Below are 16,122 nucleotides of genomic sequence, written 5' to 3' on the forward strand. Positions count from 1 at the left end.
TACTCTGGGGGGATCAATGAAACAAAATAAGACAGTTCAATGAAGACCATGATATCTATCATCATTACCAATGTGAATACAACCCTCTACTTTTAAAAGTAAAAGATTCTTACAATGGGTAGGAAAAAAGTCTACTCATGTGCTACTTATCAGGGACCCACCTAAAACATACTGACACGAAGCAGTTGAAAGCAAAAAGACAGGCAGAAATATAGTGAGTATATACAAGTGAAAATAGAAATGGCAACGTTTATCTCTAGAAATGTGATTCAGGGGGTGCCTGGGTGGCTCAGTCAGTTAAGCGTCTGACTCTCGATCTCAGCTCAGGTCTTGATCTCAAGGTTGTTCAAGCCCCACGTTGGGCTCCACACTGGGTGTGAAGCTAAAAAAGGAGGAAAGGCAGGAGGAAGGAAAGAAGGAAAGAAAGAAACAAACAAATGTGATTCAGGACAAAAGCTTCAAACAGAAAAAGAAAGTTACTTTGTGTTGGGAAAAGATGAAAATGCCAATGACTACGTAACACCGTAGAGTTCTGTCCACTGATCACATTGCATCAAACCTAGAAAGCAAAGTCAATCAGCGATATGTGACAAACTGAAAAACCTCACCTGTAGGGGACAGCCTTCTCCAATTCCGTCTTTGGGGGATGGAATTTCTATAAAAATCAACCGCACACTAGGCTACTAAGAACACCACAATAACTTCCCTAAAAGCTGAACACTCTGGGCCACACTTTTACACCATGATGCAATCAATGAAACAAAGATTTAGTAACAAGAGTGAGCAACTTATCTGAAGTTTTTAAAAATAAACTTCGTTAACTTATTTTGAAGAAATAACATTCTATAAACTCTTTAGAAAAATGTTAGTAATTAGAGCAATGCGTTAAAAACTTACTGGGTGTGTTCAAGGCAAATCCACAATCATAAAGGTATTTATTATTGAATAACAAAGAATGAAAGTGAATTAAATGCTCAAACCAAGAAACTACAAGAGGTCTAAAATAAATCCAAGGAAAACCTTTAGGAAACATACAAAACATAAAATTATATATCCCCTCATCAGTTAGAACAGCAGAGTTAGGAATGGATGCTGTGATCCAGATCTTTGAAAAAGCAAATACCATCAAAGGCACATTTTATATGGATAGGGTATAAGCCACCACAATGGTACAGTGAACATGTACTTTGCTCTCTTAGCAACATAGCTTTGAAAGAGAAAGCAAGAATTACTAGAACTGAAAAAGAAGTCTTTTTTTTTAATGTTTATTTATTTTTGACAGAGAGAGAGACAGAGCATGAGCGGGGGAGGGGCAGAGAGAGAGGGAGACACAGAATCGGAAGCAGGCTCCGGGCTCCGAGCTGTCAGCACAGAGCCCAACGCAGGGCTCGAGCTCACAGACCGCGAGATCATGACCTGAGCCGAAGTCGGAGGCTCAACCGACTGAGCCACCCAGGCGCCCCTAAAGAAATCTTAACTCTTGTGGTAAACCTCTCAGAAATCAACTGATTGTTGACATAAGATATCTGAAGTGTTGAAAAGATCTGAATAATACGATCAACAAACCTGATTCAGGCAGTTACGGCTAGAACATTGTTTCAAAAGACACAATGCTTTCATTTCAAACACACATGAAACACTCACCAAAAACTGACCAAATACTAGGCACAAATAAAACCCCAATAAGTTCCAAAACACAACAGTAATTAAATCCACATTGTGATATAAGTTTTAATAGCGGAGAAGAAAGGAAGTCCCCATCCTCCCCCAAACAATCCATCAGGAAATTAAAGAGCACCCTTCTATGTACACCTTGCATTAAATAAGAAGTATAGCATGAGGGTTAGCAACGATATTTACTGATAAGTTTTGCCTAATTGTTCCCTGTGTAATCCCCAATTATAACAAACCATCCCTTTTTCAGATTAATAGGATATGGTGGAAAGTCGGGGTTGCAAAATATTTTGAAATAAATTCTATACAAAAAATAATCATTCTTTTTAAAGTTTATCTATTTATTTTGAGCAGGGAGGTGCAGAGAGAGAGGGAGAGCGAGTTTCCCAAGCGGGTTCCACGCTCAGCACGGAGCCTGCCACAGAGCTCGATCTCACAAACTCTAAGACCATGACCTGAGCCAAAACCAAGAGTCGGATGCTCAACTGAATGAGCCACCCAGGTGCCCCAAGAATTACTTCCACATAAAAGAAGAAATATGTTACAACTGCATGAAACAAACATTACATAATAAAGTTTGGATAAAATCTTCCTTAAAAATGTATGTCGCGTGAAATTAGAAACAATATAGAAATGAATCAGTGAGGTCAGTACCTACCAAATCCTGTGAAATATGGTCAAAGTGAGAGTCAGAGGAGATTTCACACAGTTAAGTGAAAATATCAGAAATCAAAGAAGTCTGTAATAACTGACTAAGCACACCACTCAAGAGGTTAGAAAAAGGACAGTAAAAAAGTCCCCCAGGAGTAGACAGTTAGAATTACTAAAGCTAAAAGAGCTTTAATGAAATAAAAAGCGGCAGCAGATTTGAGCACTAAAACCCAAAGTTAGTGTGTACCATTCAGGAGTCCCCAACTAAGAGGCTTAAAATTTGTCTCCTCTCCTCATTGGAGGTGGCTTCATCCTGAGTTGGTTCTTTTGTTGAAAAACAGTTGGCCAGGTGATGTACAGAAGTGCTGAATCACTATATCGCACACCTACAACTAATATTACACTGTATGCTAACTCACTGCAATTTAAATTAAAACTTAAAAAAAAATGGTTGTCAACAGCCCACATCCTTCTGCTTCGTCATCCACATTCACAGAAAGAGTGTGCATGCCCCTCTTCTAACCATGCCTTACGCTGGCTGGGTGACCCAACTGGGGTCAGGTGGCGGGGGCACTGCACTATGCTAACTCGATCAGACCAATGAGCCACTCCTTCTGGGAGCTGGGAGTGTGATAGCTTTCCCCTAAAGAACATGAGCAGCACAGCAGAGGGGGTGGGCCGCTGACCAGGACGTGGGGTAATAGGAGGGACGGATGGATACCATGAAGCTAAGTAATAAGGTATGCCAGATGGATTTCTAAAAACACCTACGAAACACAATAAGCTGGCAATTGTAATCTTTAAGTATTAAGAAAAGGTCAAGAGTACATATATAAATGTTAGAAATGGGAAAGAAGCCATAGGTTCAAATTTTATACATCAGTTTGAAATGTAAGAATCTAAGTTTAAAAAAAAAAAGAATCTAAGCTAAAGTAAGTGATTATACTAAAATTTATGCAAAAGGAAATGAGAAACCCAACTCAGCCAATAACTATGCAAGATAGTTTTTAAAGAGTCAAAGATTCGTTTGTCCTTTAAAAAGCTATTAGGCCCAGTGAGTTTTATGTGCACAATTTATCAGACCTAAGGAATAGATAATGTTGCTGTTACAGACACTTCTCTGGGACATAGGAAAATACCAGAAAGCTTCTCAACATGTTTTAAGAGGCTAGCACAGGAATGACACCAAACTTGAAGAAACAGTACAACAGAAAGGAAAGGTGTAGACCAGTCCAACATTGGGGAAGAACTTCTAAACAAGATTCCAGCAAATTGAATTCACAATGTGTTATGGAATTTACCTAAGAAATCTACTAAGATCTGGTAATGAATTTCATTATGAGAACAAATTAAATAAGAGAAACCATATAATCATCTTAATAGTTCATTACTGCATCCGCAGGGCCCCAAACAGTGCCGGACACAGAGAAGTCTCTGTGAAACAGACTAGTAACTATCTGTGAAACAGACGAAGACTGAGATACACACATATCCCCCACCCCCCCACATAGTGGCTATTTCACACTGTGTTGAGGGTCACAGGCAGAGATGATGAAATAAATGGTACAATTTTCAAAAAGGACAAGACGTAGCTGTCACCATTTTAGGTAATTTGATTAGCCAAAAATAAGGCAAAAGAAATCAACAGAGAAAGTGTTGAATTAAGTAAGTCAGTTTGGCAAGATGACCAGGAATCAAGATCACTATTTTTTTTTTTTTTTAATCAACAGCTTTAGGGGCACCTGGGTGGTTCAGTCCATTAAGCGTCTGACTCGATTTCAGCTCAGGCCATGATTTTGCAGTTCACAAGTTTGAGCCCCACATGGGGCTCTGCGCTGACAGTGCAGAACCTGCTTGGAATTCTATCGGTGCAGAACCTGCTTGGGATTCTATCTCCCTCTCTCTCTGCCCCTCCCCCACTTTCTCTCTCTCTCTCTCTCTCAAAAAAAAACCAAAAAACTTTAAATAAGTAAATAAATAAATGGCTTTAAAATACCTAACATATAAAGTCAGAAAAAAATAAGGGCGCCCGGGTGGCTCAGTCAGTTAAGCCTCCAGCTCTTGATTTTGGCTCAGGTCACAATTTCACAGTCCATGAGTTCGAGCCTTGCATCAGTCTCTGCACTGACAGTGAGAAGCCTGCTTGGGAGTCTCTCTTCTTCTCTCTGTCCCTCCCCTGCTCATGCGCGTGCTCACTCTCTCTCTCAAATATTTTTTTAAAATATATAATGGGAAAAGATATCACCCACAATAAACATAACCAAAATTTGTAAAAACCAAACTCAGTATGTTTCCAGACATCCTGGAGTAGAAGAGCTGAATGAATGGAGACATATACCACATCCCTGGTTAGGAACTCAACATTGTGAAAATGATAGTTCTCCCAGTATTAGCCTGTGTGTTTAATTTCGATTCAAATACCAACAGCACCTCTAATGGAAATTGACAAACTGATCGTAAAGTTCACACGGAAGATAAACTGTAGATTAGGCAGTATTTTTTTTAAAAAAGGGGGAGCTTTTGCTACCATTTCACAAAACATAACATAAAGCTATTTGAAACAGTACAGCACTACCCTAGGGACAAACAGATCACTGGGAAAATAACAGAGGTTTCAAAAACATACCACGAAGAGATTAAGACTTCCTTATTGTGAATGCAGATTTTCAAATCAGCAGGGAAAAGACAGACTCTACAAGAAATAGTATCAATGGAACTGGCTCTCCAGTTGGAAACAGAGTCAGGTCCCCACCTCACACCACACATAAACAGAAATTTCAAGTGGATTACAGAGTTATACACACAAAAAAATAAATTTATCAAAATAATAGGAGAAATATGGGAAGATAGCTCTTACAATCTAGAGATGGAGAAGGCCACCTTCAGCTAGGTGCAAAATCCATAAAGAAGTAAAGACTGACAGATTTGACTCCATAATAATTTTAAAGGTCTTTATGGAAAAAGTCCATAATTCCATCTACTCCACATATTTCCAGAAGACAAGACAATATTTGTAAAATAACTGAGCAGGGCTCAGTATTCAGAAAAGACAAACCCTTTCATAAGAAAAAGAAAAGCAACCCAATCTTAAAAATAGGCCAAGTATATGAGTAGAGGATTTACTAGAGAAAAAGTATATCTTTTTATGAGCAAACACATGAAAAGATATTTTCCAATCAAGAAAATCCAAATTAAAACAGCAATGATACAGGCGCCTGGGTGACTCAGTTGGCTGAGCATCCGACTTCGGCTCATGATCTCACACCTCGTGAGTTCAAGCCCCACGTCGGGCTCCGTGCTGACAGCTCAGAGCCTGGAGCCTGCTTCGGATTCTGTGCCTCCCTCTCTCTCTCTCTACCCCTCCCCCACTCATGCCATGTCTCTCTCTGTCACTCAAAAGTAAATAAACTTTTTAAAAATTTTTTTAAATAAAAAAAGCAGCAATGATACAACTTTCTATCATTGGATGGGCACATTTTTAAAAGGTTAATAACATCCATTTTTGGCAAGAGGGGAAATATTCACCCTCCTGTACTGTAGGTATGAATGTAAACAGGCTCAGCTTTGGGGAGGAATACATCTGGTAGTACTCATCCAAAATTATTAAATTTGTGTTTCCTTTGATGACCATCCTCCCCTGAGCCCCTCGGGAAGACAGCTGCAGAAATGTTTCAGAGCATACCATCCCCCACCCCCACCACGCACACGCACACGCACACGCAGGAGGGTGTAAATGGCAGCACCACCATCATGCTGACAAGTCAGGACAGCCTAAAATTCGGTGCTGGTTAAATAACGTATGTCACACCCGCACAGAACCCAGGCAGGAACATAAAATTATGAATAGCCCTAGGTATTGACATAGAAAGTGTTTTAAGGTGTGTAATTTTTTAGTGTAGGCTATTAATAATACATATATAAGATCTCATTTATTTTTTAAAAATCATAAAGACATTTTATTGAAGGATGTCAGCAGAAATTACTCCTGGGAAAGACAGCGGCATGGGTGGCTGAGAGGAGGGATTCTTTATATGTATTTCTGAACACTTTCAGTAAATCACAATAAGAATGTATTCAGATATTACTTGTAAACAATCTTTAAAGAAATTTTTAAAAGCAAAAAAAACATGTAACCCTAACCCTAACCTTAATCCTAAATTTTTATAGTCAGTTTTTTGTGCCATTTTTAAAAAAAGAAAGCAAGCTATATTTGGAGCACTTTATGTGGGTCCTTCCTACTGTCAGCCTACAGGGCATGCTTCGGCTGCCCCCTTCCAGCCGGCCCACTTTACAGATGAGGAAACTGAGGCCTGAGGCCCAGGCCCTTTCCCTACAGCCCTGGACTAGTGATATAGCAAAAACCATCTGCCTCCACTATGGGGAGTCTGCTGGCAGAATGAATTCTCGGAGGCCCTGCCCTCCCACTCACCCTAACCTCCCAGGGTCGCCCAGAAAAAAAAGAACAGAGCCAGCTCACATTTGCACAAATTTAATCCCGGCTATCCTGGTCCCCAATTCCAGAGCTCTTCCAGGCCACACGTCCCTTTTCCTGGTCACCCAAGGCCTAGTCATCCACCGCATCCCTCCCCATGGGGAGGCCAAAGCAGGGCCCCATCCTCCCGGGGGCCACTCTCCCCACCTTGACTCTTGTTGAATACCGACACAGGAACTGGGTCTAACTTTGACCTGGACCCATAAAGCACAGGCAAAGCAGGGAGAAGAGAGAAGAGAGATCAGGGGCCCATCTGGGGCTGCAGCAGCCAGAACAGGAGTAGAAGGCAGGCAGAGGTTTGGGGGCCTGAGAGAGCCCCATTACTTATTTGCTGCTTGATCCATTTGCTGTATTTGGTGACACGGGTGTACACGCCAGGATTCTGCGCTTTGGCACAAGCCTTTTCCCAGGACAACACCCCAGCCAGAATCCATTTGCCCTCGACTTCGCAAGCCAACGGACCCCCAGAATCCCCCTAGGCAAAGAGAGAGGAACAATGGAAGCCCTGGGCCCCGTGGGGACCCAGGACCCCAGAGGACCCAGAATGCCCACCCTGAGTTCTGCCTGGAAGATTCTTTCGCTCCTTGAGGTCCTCACTACATGGGGCCCTCCTCCTTCAGCTCCTCAGTTGTGGACCCATCCCAGGGTTATCAGGCAAAGTCAAAGTCACAGGGGATGGGAGCAGAGCATTGCCTGGTGATGCTGACAGAGAGGGAAAAGCCCAGCAAACCCCTCCCCGGGAACTTCCCCTGCCCCCACCCTGGGAGTCACTGCCAAGAGAAGAGCTGCCAGAACCGCCCGAAACTCACAGAGCACAAGTTTTCTCCATAATTGGTGGCACAGATCATGTTCCCCAGGACGAGGGGGACAAGGTGGGGGATGAGGGACTTCTTGCGGTAAATCCGGCTGCACCTCTTGGTGTCCATGATAAACACCTCGGCTTCCTGCAGCTCTGGGGTCAGCGTGGAGTTGGCTGTGGAGGAGCCCAGTGGGGTGAGAAAGAACTTCTGACTCCACTCAGCCCTGGCCTCTCCCCAGTGTCCTCTCACCTCCATTTCTGACACTCGGCCGAGCCACATCCCTTCACACCCCCGTGCCCGCCTTCACCTGTCTGTCTCCCTGCAGCACCGACCATGTCTGGCAAGCCCCTCACCCTCGGAGGCTTTCAGGATCCCTCTCTCTGGGCAGCAGCTGCTTCTGAACCGAGCAGGCCACAACCCAAGTTTCAATGCAACCACTTACAGCTGGAGACCCCAACCCCACACTGCTTCTCTCCAGCCTCTGAGCTTGGCACCGGTTGTGCCCTCTGTCACCTGATTAATAGTCGCTCCTCCTTCAGGCTTCTCAGATGCTCCTCCCAGATCCCTCCCGGCTGGATCTCGAGATCACCTGACCAAGTCTTGGCCTCCTTCCTTGCCAGCCTGCGCCCCCACCCCCACACTCAGTTACGACGCCCCGCAGGTAGGGCTCGTGTTCCCAACGCAAGGGGGCTGGGGTGCGCCAGACGCTCGAGGCTCGTCAGGTGAATGAATGAGTGAGTGAGTACATTTATGATTCCCTGACTCCGAGCTTCTGTAAGACACAAAAGATCGTGCCCAGCGCAGGCGTCGCTAGACCTGCCTTAGTGCCCACAGCAGGCCCAGCGGTGTAAACCGTGAGGACCGTCCTAACACATCCAACAACTGCCCAGAGGTGGCAGCCACAAGCTTCCTGAGAGGCACCGTGAAAGGGTCTAGCAGCCAAGGCCCCAGAAGGAAGGCAGCACGCCCTCTGTGGTTCCACACCCCACCCTCAACCCATCGTGCTCACCTGAGAAGCGCTGCTTCACCTGGCCCCAGCCAGTCACCCAGCACTGCGTCCCAACCTTCAGGTTGTAGCTGGCCTCTGGCAGGCAGATGGGCTGCACGTACTTGCCGAAGATGGCGGGAGTCTGAAGCTGGAGAAGGGCAAGATCACCCATGATGAAGGTCCGGCCCCAGTACTTGGGGTGCATGATGATGTCCTTCACGGGGATCGAGACGCCCTTCGGGAAGTCCACGGGCTTCAGCTTGGGGGTGCCGAGAATCACGGAGTACTCTTTGGTGCTACGGGAGACACACGGCCTCAGCCAGTCGACGTCAGGTTTCCAAACAACGCAGTGCTCCTACCTCCGCCGAAGACCCTCTCCCTCAGCAGAAGCCCTGCCCGATGTGCTCTGCTCTTTCCATCTTGCTAATCCAGCCTGGAGGCCATCAGGGCCAGGGATGCTGCTGCCTCCTCATTCCCTGTTCAAGTTGATTCAAGCCGGCCTCATCTATGTATGGTGTATGCAAGTGTGCAAGTGTTGCTATACGTGTATGTTCTTGTGTGCATGGGGGGGGGGGAGGTGTCTGAGGACTGGGGGGGGGGCAGGGGAGTGTATGCTGGGTTTTCCTGTCACCTTGCTCAGGATGCAGTCATGGCTGCTTTGCGATCCTGCCTCAACTCAGCCCCTGGCGCCCTGTGAGACCTTGAACAGGACTCTTCCCCATTCCGGATATCCCTTCCTACTCCCCCTTCACCTCCCAACTCCCACATTGTTTCACAGAGGAAATGAGGAGGATGGGCTGGGCCCATGGCAGCCCTGGGTCTCCAGGCTGTGGACACAGGGGCCACACTCACCCTTGGATGCAGTGGGCAGCAGTCACCACCCAGCTGAGATCAATGAGGGCCCCTCCACATATGTGTTCATTTTCCAGCCGGAGGCTCACCTCCCAGGGCCAATGTCGGGTCATGTCCAAATCTTCCGACCACCAGGGTCTGCCACAAACTTCAGGAACAAGTGTGCCGGGGAGACACGGTGACCACATATTGGAGAATGAGGATACCCGAGACCGAGATGCCCACCCCCCAACCCCGGGACAATTTGCACAAAGCTGTAAATTCAGGGTCTTGTTCTCATTTCAAAGATGGGGAGACAGGGTGAGAGAAAGGCACTGCGCTAGACAAAAAAATGACAATGATAGAGATAAAAGGCTTCAAGCCAGAGACATAAAGACATCACAGGAGAGAGAGAGATACTGAGACAACAGGGAGAGATTAGCTGGGAACCTCAAAACAAGGGAGAAGCATAGAAAATGCCCCAGGACAAGAAATACATTCTCTTGGATCTGGAAGAAGTCCCGAGGCCATGTTTCCAAAAGGCCATAAGCTTGCTGTATCTCTCAGATGCAAAAGGCCTCTGCCCCCACACTACTCAGAGCTAAGAAAAGCTCCTGACTTCTGTGTCAGAAATCTGTACACAGGCCATTCAAGAAAGAGCCTCCACATGGAGCCCACGGAGCCCCCACTCACAGCTTACACGGCCTCAGTTTACACGTCCTTCCAACAATCAAGTTGTACGACCGTATGAGTGAACACAGACGCAAAAATTATAAATAAAATATTACTCAACGCTGTATTTTGAAAAAACGCATCACAATCATGTAGTGATTGTCTCAGGAGTGCAAGGGTGGTCCCACAATGGAAGAGCCCTTAGAGCGTTCTCCACATAAACAGTTCTTTTTCTCTCAAGAGAAAGATCCCATGCTTTTCTCAGTAGACGCAGAAAAAGACATTTGAAAAACTCAACACATACTAATGACTAAAAAAAAAAAAAAAAAAACCCAAACACCACCTGTTACTTAGCAAAGTAGGAACGGAAAGAAAATCCTTAACAAAAGTTAGATGCCACAAACCTACAGCAAACACCATATAACATTAAGGAACACATACAAAATGACACTATACTGTCAGAAGCCAGGAAGGGAGCCAGACCTTGCTTTTACATAAACAACTAGACATTTCAGATGTCATTCTTCCCAATGTTAATCTATAAAGTCATTTTCCAAGTTAGGATTTTAGGAAACTTTACACTCTACAACTGACATAGAAAAACAAAGGTCCATGAATAGCTCAGTCTCTGAGAGAGTAGAACATAAAGGGACACTTGTCCGAGCAGATATCTAGACACACACCAAAACCATAATAACAAAAATAGTGTGGTATTGACAAGGACTGACAGATGGAAGCAATGGAAAAGAACAGAGAGCATGAGGTTGTTCTGGGAACATAGGAATTTAATGGAAATAAAGGAGCCACCACCATCGGTGGGTGGAAGATGCATGTTGAGTAGACGGTGCTGGGAAAACTGACTCATTATAAAGAAACTAAGAAAAACAAAACTGGATTCTTTCCTACCAGCTTCGAAGACCTAAAAAGTGAAAATGTAAAGTTAATGATGAACTGTGTGACATGGGGCGGGAAAGGGCTCCTTAAACAAAACTTCATAACACAGTCCACAGGGGCGCCTGGGTGGCTCAGTCGGTTAAGCATCCGACTTTGGCTCAGGTCATGATCTCATGGTTCGTAGGTTTGAGCCCCACGTCGGGCTCTCTGCTGTCAGTGCAGAGCCCGCTTCAGATTCTCTGTCTCCTTTCTCTCTCTGCCTCTCCCTGGCTCGCACTCTCTCTCTCTCAAACATAAATCAACATTTTTTAAAAATCCATAAAGCATCAAACTGATTACTTTGATTAATCAAGTTAATGACAGACTGGGAGGCAATGTTTGCAATTACCTAAAATCAGCACAAGACTTTCATTAGGAACATACATGGAACTCTAGGAAATCAACAAGAAAAAAAGAACAACAGGCAATATGCCAAGGGTAAGGGCGATTTATTAGAAGAAGAAACTCGAGAGGCCAAAAGCACATTGAGGCATGCTGAAACTCCTTACTAATGAGAAAAATGTCAATTAAATCAAGAAGCCATTTTTCATCTGTTAGAGATGGGCAAAAGCAGACAAAAGCTGCATCTAGTAGGTCTGTTCACAAATGGCTGATAGGAATGCAGAGGGCTGACCAAATGAGATTACGGACAATAGATAAAAGTATGGTATCCATGTAAATGTGTGAAGTTGATAAGTGGTTGATAAGTAATAAGTTGATAAGTTGATACTATAGCTACGTAAAGGAATATTCTTAGAAAATACACACCTACGTATTTAGAGACAAGGAGTCACGGTGTATGTTACCCTCAACTGATTCTGAAAAAATGATGCGTGTGTTCCTTGACCTATTTGTATTCGCACGGTGTTCCATAAGTTGGAGGAAACAGAAAGGGAGCTAGAGAAACACCATTTAACGTAAGTTAAAAATACATGCGCACAAAACCACAATGTGTATTTTGACGAGGATACGCACAAGCAGAGATACGTGCTGGACATGCAGGAAAGGCTGGAAGGACGGGGAAGGGGAGGATGGCAGCGGGGCATGGACAGAAGCAGGAAGAGGTAACTTCAGCAACTGAACAATTCGTAACAAATCAGGGAGGACCCGTGACAACGGAAGGCCTTGAACAGCAGGAGCAACCCAGCCCGCCATCCCTGCCGTCTAAGGAAAAAGGCCCTTCGGAAAGCACACAGGTCAGACTAAATTCCTGCTTCCCACACACCCAGAAACACTATCTGTGTGACCCTCTTCAGAACACACCCTCCCAGGAGCTGAGGTTTTCCTGGCGCAGGGGCTCACCCTCCCCACCTGGTATGGAATTGTTTTCTTTATAACCTGGAGGAGAAAAGGGGGAACAGAAACGAAGCAAGAGGTCATGAATCGGTTAATTTGTTCATTCGCCAAATATTCTCTCCCCCCTCATTCCATTCCCAGCCTGGAGCCCGAGGCCAGGGAGGGGACAGAGCGTCGCCAACAGATAACGGCTGTATTTGCCCTCTAGGAACACCCTGTCCAGCAGGGGAGACAGGAGTAAACACACACAGTCGCCTGTGTGCGATCAATGCAGGGACCAGGTCACAGGTGTCAGGGGAGCCCAGAAGAAGTGGTGGACGAGGACGCTTCTGAGAAGAAGGGTGATTGTGCCAGGTCTTAAAGATGAAAAGGTAAAACGGAAAAGTGACAATGACATTCCGTGCGAAAGAAACACCACGGTGTGTGCCAGAGCCTCCAGAGGATAAAGGACAAGGCTCTATGATGACAAGAAATGATGCCATGCAGGAAAGTCGGGGTCAGTCACGGAGGGGGGGGGAGGCTCAGAAGCCAGGCGGAGAAGCAAAGAGACCCTGTGGGAGGAGGGAGGCCAGAGGAAGGGTGACATGGTCAGGCTTCTATTGTGAAGAGTAAAGTAGGAAGATGACCGACCAGGCAGTGAGATCCCACCAGAGGCTCCGCAGGACACAGGCAAGAAAAGAGGCGGTCTAAATGAGGAAGTGGCAGTGAGAACACGCATGGTGAGCTGGATGTGGGGTGCGGGCAGATGGCTAGGTCTTGGGTAACCCCCACTTTCGGATTTTAGGGAACAATGCCTCCTATCCACCGAGTTGAGGAGAAGAGAATAAGAGAACCCAGTTTGTAGTCAGATGAGAGCCTCAGCTTTGGACCCCAAGGAGTTGAGAGCAAGGGAGTTACCCTGAGGCAGAGAAGAATCAGGAGTTATGGCTGGAGAAACCAAGGGACTGGAAAAAGTGAGAACGGAGGAAGTGGTAGAAAAGTCAGGGACAAGGACAGAGGCATGGCCGGAACGGCTACGGATTACGGGAGAAGCGAGGAAGCAGTGAAGGCAGCACCAAGTGGAAACTGTTACTTGGAGAAACCTGGCAGTGAGGGGAAGGCGCGGGGAGAGGCAGCTCGGCAGACAGGGAGGGAGAGGTTGGAGACCTCCAAGAAAATGACCGAGCAGCGCAGCGCGGAGAGGGCCTGCGGTCCAGAGCAGGGTCAGCATCCTGACCTTGAACAGGAGGTGTATCTCTGATTGATAAAGAAAGGGGGGGGTGCTGAATAGTGGGGTTCGGAGGGGCCCCTGGGGGCTAGAGGCACTCAAGGAGGACAGCACCTGGGGGCCTGCGTCTTCGGAGGACAAGAGGGGCGCCAACGGGAGGAGTGGGCCGGGGGCAGAAGAGGGGGCGTGGCATCCCGGTTTCAGCGCGCGGAGACCACGCGCCTCTGGCCTGCAGCGCCTGCGCAGCGGCCTGGGGTCGGGGAGGCCCGACCACGCCCGGGAGGGCGGCTGGGTCTCGGCCACCAGGCCCGCGTGGGCTGGGGAGGAAGTGGCTGCGCATGGGGAGAGAGGAAATGCAGGGGGTCCTCCGCCCTGCAGGTCCCCAGGAGGCGGCAGGGCGGGTGGCCCCTGAGGGAGGCCAGGGCGGCAGGAGGCTGGCGCCATCCTGAGGGGTGGCGGTGGAGGGCGGGTGACCGTGGGGAGGCGGGGTCCACAGAGTCCCAGGTAGCCAAAGAGCGGGCCACGCCGAGGGGCCACCCTCAAGGGCGGGGGGGGGGGGGGGGGTGCTGGGAGGGGCAGAGCAGGGACTGGGGAGGGGGAGGTGGCAGAAGACACACGGAACGCACGGCCGCGGAGGAGGCGCTGCCTCACCCGAGTTCAGCAGCGGCAGCAGCAGCAGCAGGAGGAGGCGGCGGCTCAGGCCCCAGGGCCCCGAGGCTCCAGCGCAGCTGGGTGGCGGCGAGGCGTCCATGAGGCCCGGGAGGTGCCACCTGCAGGCCCAGGCACGCGGCGCCGCGAGTCCGACACGTGAGGGCGCCCCTGACGCACGAGGGCGCCCCCAGCACGTGACGGGGGTCCGGTCACGTGATGGGGCCCCCAGCACGTGACAACGCGCCAAGCCTTCCCCGACGCCCACGGGCGCGTTTCCGGCATCTGCGCTGGCACACTTCGTGCCTCTTCCTCGAAAATGACCTCGGAGCCCCTGATCTGTGATTGCCTCCCGGGTGGCCAAGCCCATGAAAACACTCCCAATTGCTTTAAGCTGGTGACAGCGTCCCCCCCAGTCTGGGTAGTGAAGGCCCGCCCGAATTCCCAGGACCTGTGAGGCCACCTGGTCGCCCAGCCTCTGACCGCACCCTTGGTCCCCTCCCTGGGCTCGGTGCGTTCGAAAGGCTGACAATTTATATTGATTTGAGAGTCTGAAAAGATACAGAAAGCACAAGAAAGGAACATTAAGGCTAGGCAACCCGGGAAGGCGTCTTTAGGAAAGTGGTGTTTGAGCTGGACCTATTACTGGAACAAGGACTCTTGGGGAAGTCGTGAGAAGGAAATACATGCCTCCTCTTCCACAGACCACCAAGGGGATGGTCTTGAAAGAGATGATGGCGTATACCGGGCCTTGGGCCTTCACAGAGCATTTTTCCAGAAGGATATGGTCTCTGCATCCGCTGGGTGTGACAGAGATTGGGACCTGACCACCAAGATTCCACCTTCTCTTGTCTAGTTGGGGGATGGGGGGAGGGGTCCAGCTCCGGGGACCACATTCCCCTGCCTGGTATCTAAGGGGGTCCACATAATGAGTTCCCATGACTAGCAGGTGAGTAGAAGTGATGTGTGTCACTTACATGTCAAGGCAGTCAAGAGGAGGCTGCCTTCTCTCCTCCTGTTAATGACAGCAGTGTTCTCCAGAGCAGCAGAGGCAGTGCTTGGAACTTGTTAGAGATGTCGTTCTCAGGCCCCACCCCACACCTACAGGACTACAAACTCTAGGAGTGGAACCAGCGATCTGCATTTGAACAAGCTCTCCGGGGAAATCTGATGCAGTTAAAGCATGAACCACAGGGCTGAGTGGAGCCTTAAGATGGGGGAAAAGATACCTGCCGACCAAGAACACTTGATTAGGATGTTTTAGGAAGAAGTTAAATTTATTGGGCTAACCCACTTATATTCAGTGGCTTCTTAAAGCCGATGGTTCAATACTTATTAATAAGCTCGGTCCCAACCCCAGCCTTCCTCCCACAACATATAGGATTGACACGGACTGCCCTCTGAGCCCACGGATATATGGGATCTAAAACATTGACCCCTGGAAGGACAGGGGACAGGAGACTGGGAGGAGTTGATCAGAAGCCAGACACAGAGAGATGCTGGGACACCGGACCAGAGAATAAGGGTAATGAACCAGTGCCTCCCACACGGAATCTCCCTTGCCTTCCTCCCTCTGAGAGTACAAATGCTTGTTAATAAAATGGGCAGCGATAGCAGCAAGTGGAAGAAGCAGAAGAGAAGGAATATTTCTCATGCTCTAACTTCATTCTTGCTTCCAGTTTTGGTCTCTTGTGATCCTCTCTTCTGAGCTCCAGGGGCTGTTAAATTAAGCTACAAAGCTCCGGGCAAACATACTGAGTTCGGGGAGCGGGACCCAGCAAGCTAAAACCATGCAGAGGACTCCCACCCGAGCAGGTGGGGACTTACGGCTCCCTCAAGGGCTCCATGAAAACCACGAATAGTTTCTTTGCCACATGGGAAACTAGTTTCTCTACAGAGTATGTCATAGGCAACCCCACAACATTCAGGA

At 47.8% G+C, this 16,122-nt stretch overlaps 1 protein-coding gene across 2 annotated transcripts; it reads right to left on the minus strand.

Annotated features, from left to right (window-relative positions):
• Window positions 1-6,798: 6,798 nt before the first annotated feature.
• On the minus strand, window positions 6,799-16,029 carry PRSS45P (Putative serine protease 45). Of its 2 annotated transcripts, XM_053897075.1 has the most exons (7): window positions 15,170-16,029; window positions 14,196-14,743; window positions 12,305-12,379; window positions 9,458-9,605; window positions 8,627-8,901; window positions 7,627-7,790; window positions 6,799-7,292 (listed from the first exon to the last, which is right to left on the minus strand). In XM_053897075.1, the coding sequence occupies exons 2-7, from the start codon at window positions 14,560-14,562 to the stop codon at window positions 7,059-7,061; spliced, it is 1,263 nt and encodes a 420-aa protein (XP_053753050.1). In that variant the 5' UTR covers window positions 14,563-14,743; window positions 15,170-16,029; the 3' UTR covers window positions 6,799-7,058. The 2 variants fall into 2 exon arrangements, with proteins under 2 accessions (XP_053753050.1, XP_053753051.1); XM_053897076.1 differs by having other exon boundaries at window positions 12,353-12,379; window positions 14,196-16,029.
• Between the last annotated feature and the right edge of the window lie 93 nt (window positions 16,030-16,122).

Source organism: Panthera pardus, unplaced genomic scaffold, assembly GCF_024362965.1.
Source record: "Panthera pardus isolate Hobbes unplaced genomic scaffold, ASM2436296v1 HiC_scaffold_8, whole genome shotgun sequence".
In the NCBI taxonomy this organism is placed as follows: Eukaryota; Metazoa; Chordata; class Mammalia; order Carnivora; family Felidae; genus Panthera; species Panthera pardus.

Coding starts and splice junctions, on each gene's coding strand:
- PRSS45P (XM_053897075.1), bottom strand. CDS start 14,562: ATGGGCTTGGCCACCCGGGAGGCAATCACAGATCAGGGGCTCCGAGGT. Junction 12,380..14,195: donor GCTGCCGCTGCTGAACTCGG/GTGAGGCAGCGC, acceptor TTTCTCCTCCAG/GTTATAAAGAAAACAATTCC. Junction 7,293..7,626: donor ATGGAGAAAACTTGTGCTCT/GTGAGTTTCGGG, acceptor CTCTTTGCCTAG/GGGGATTCTGGGGGTCCGTT.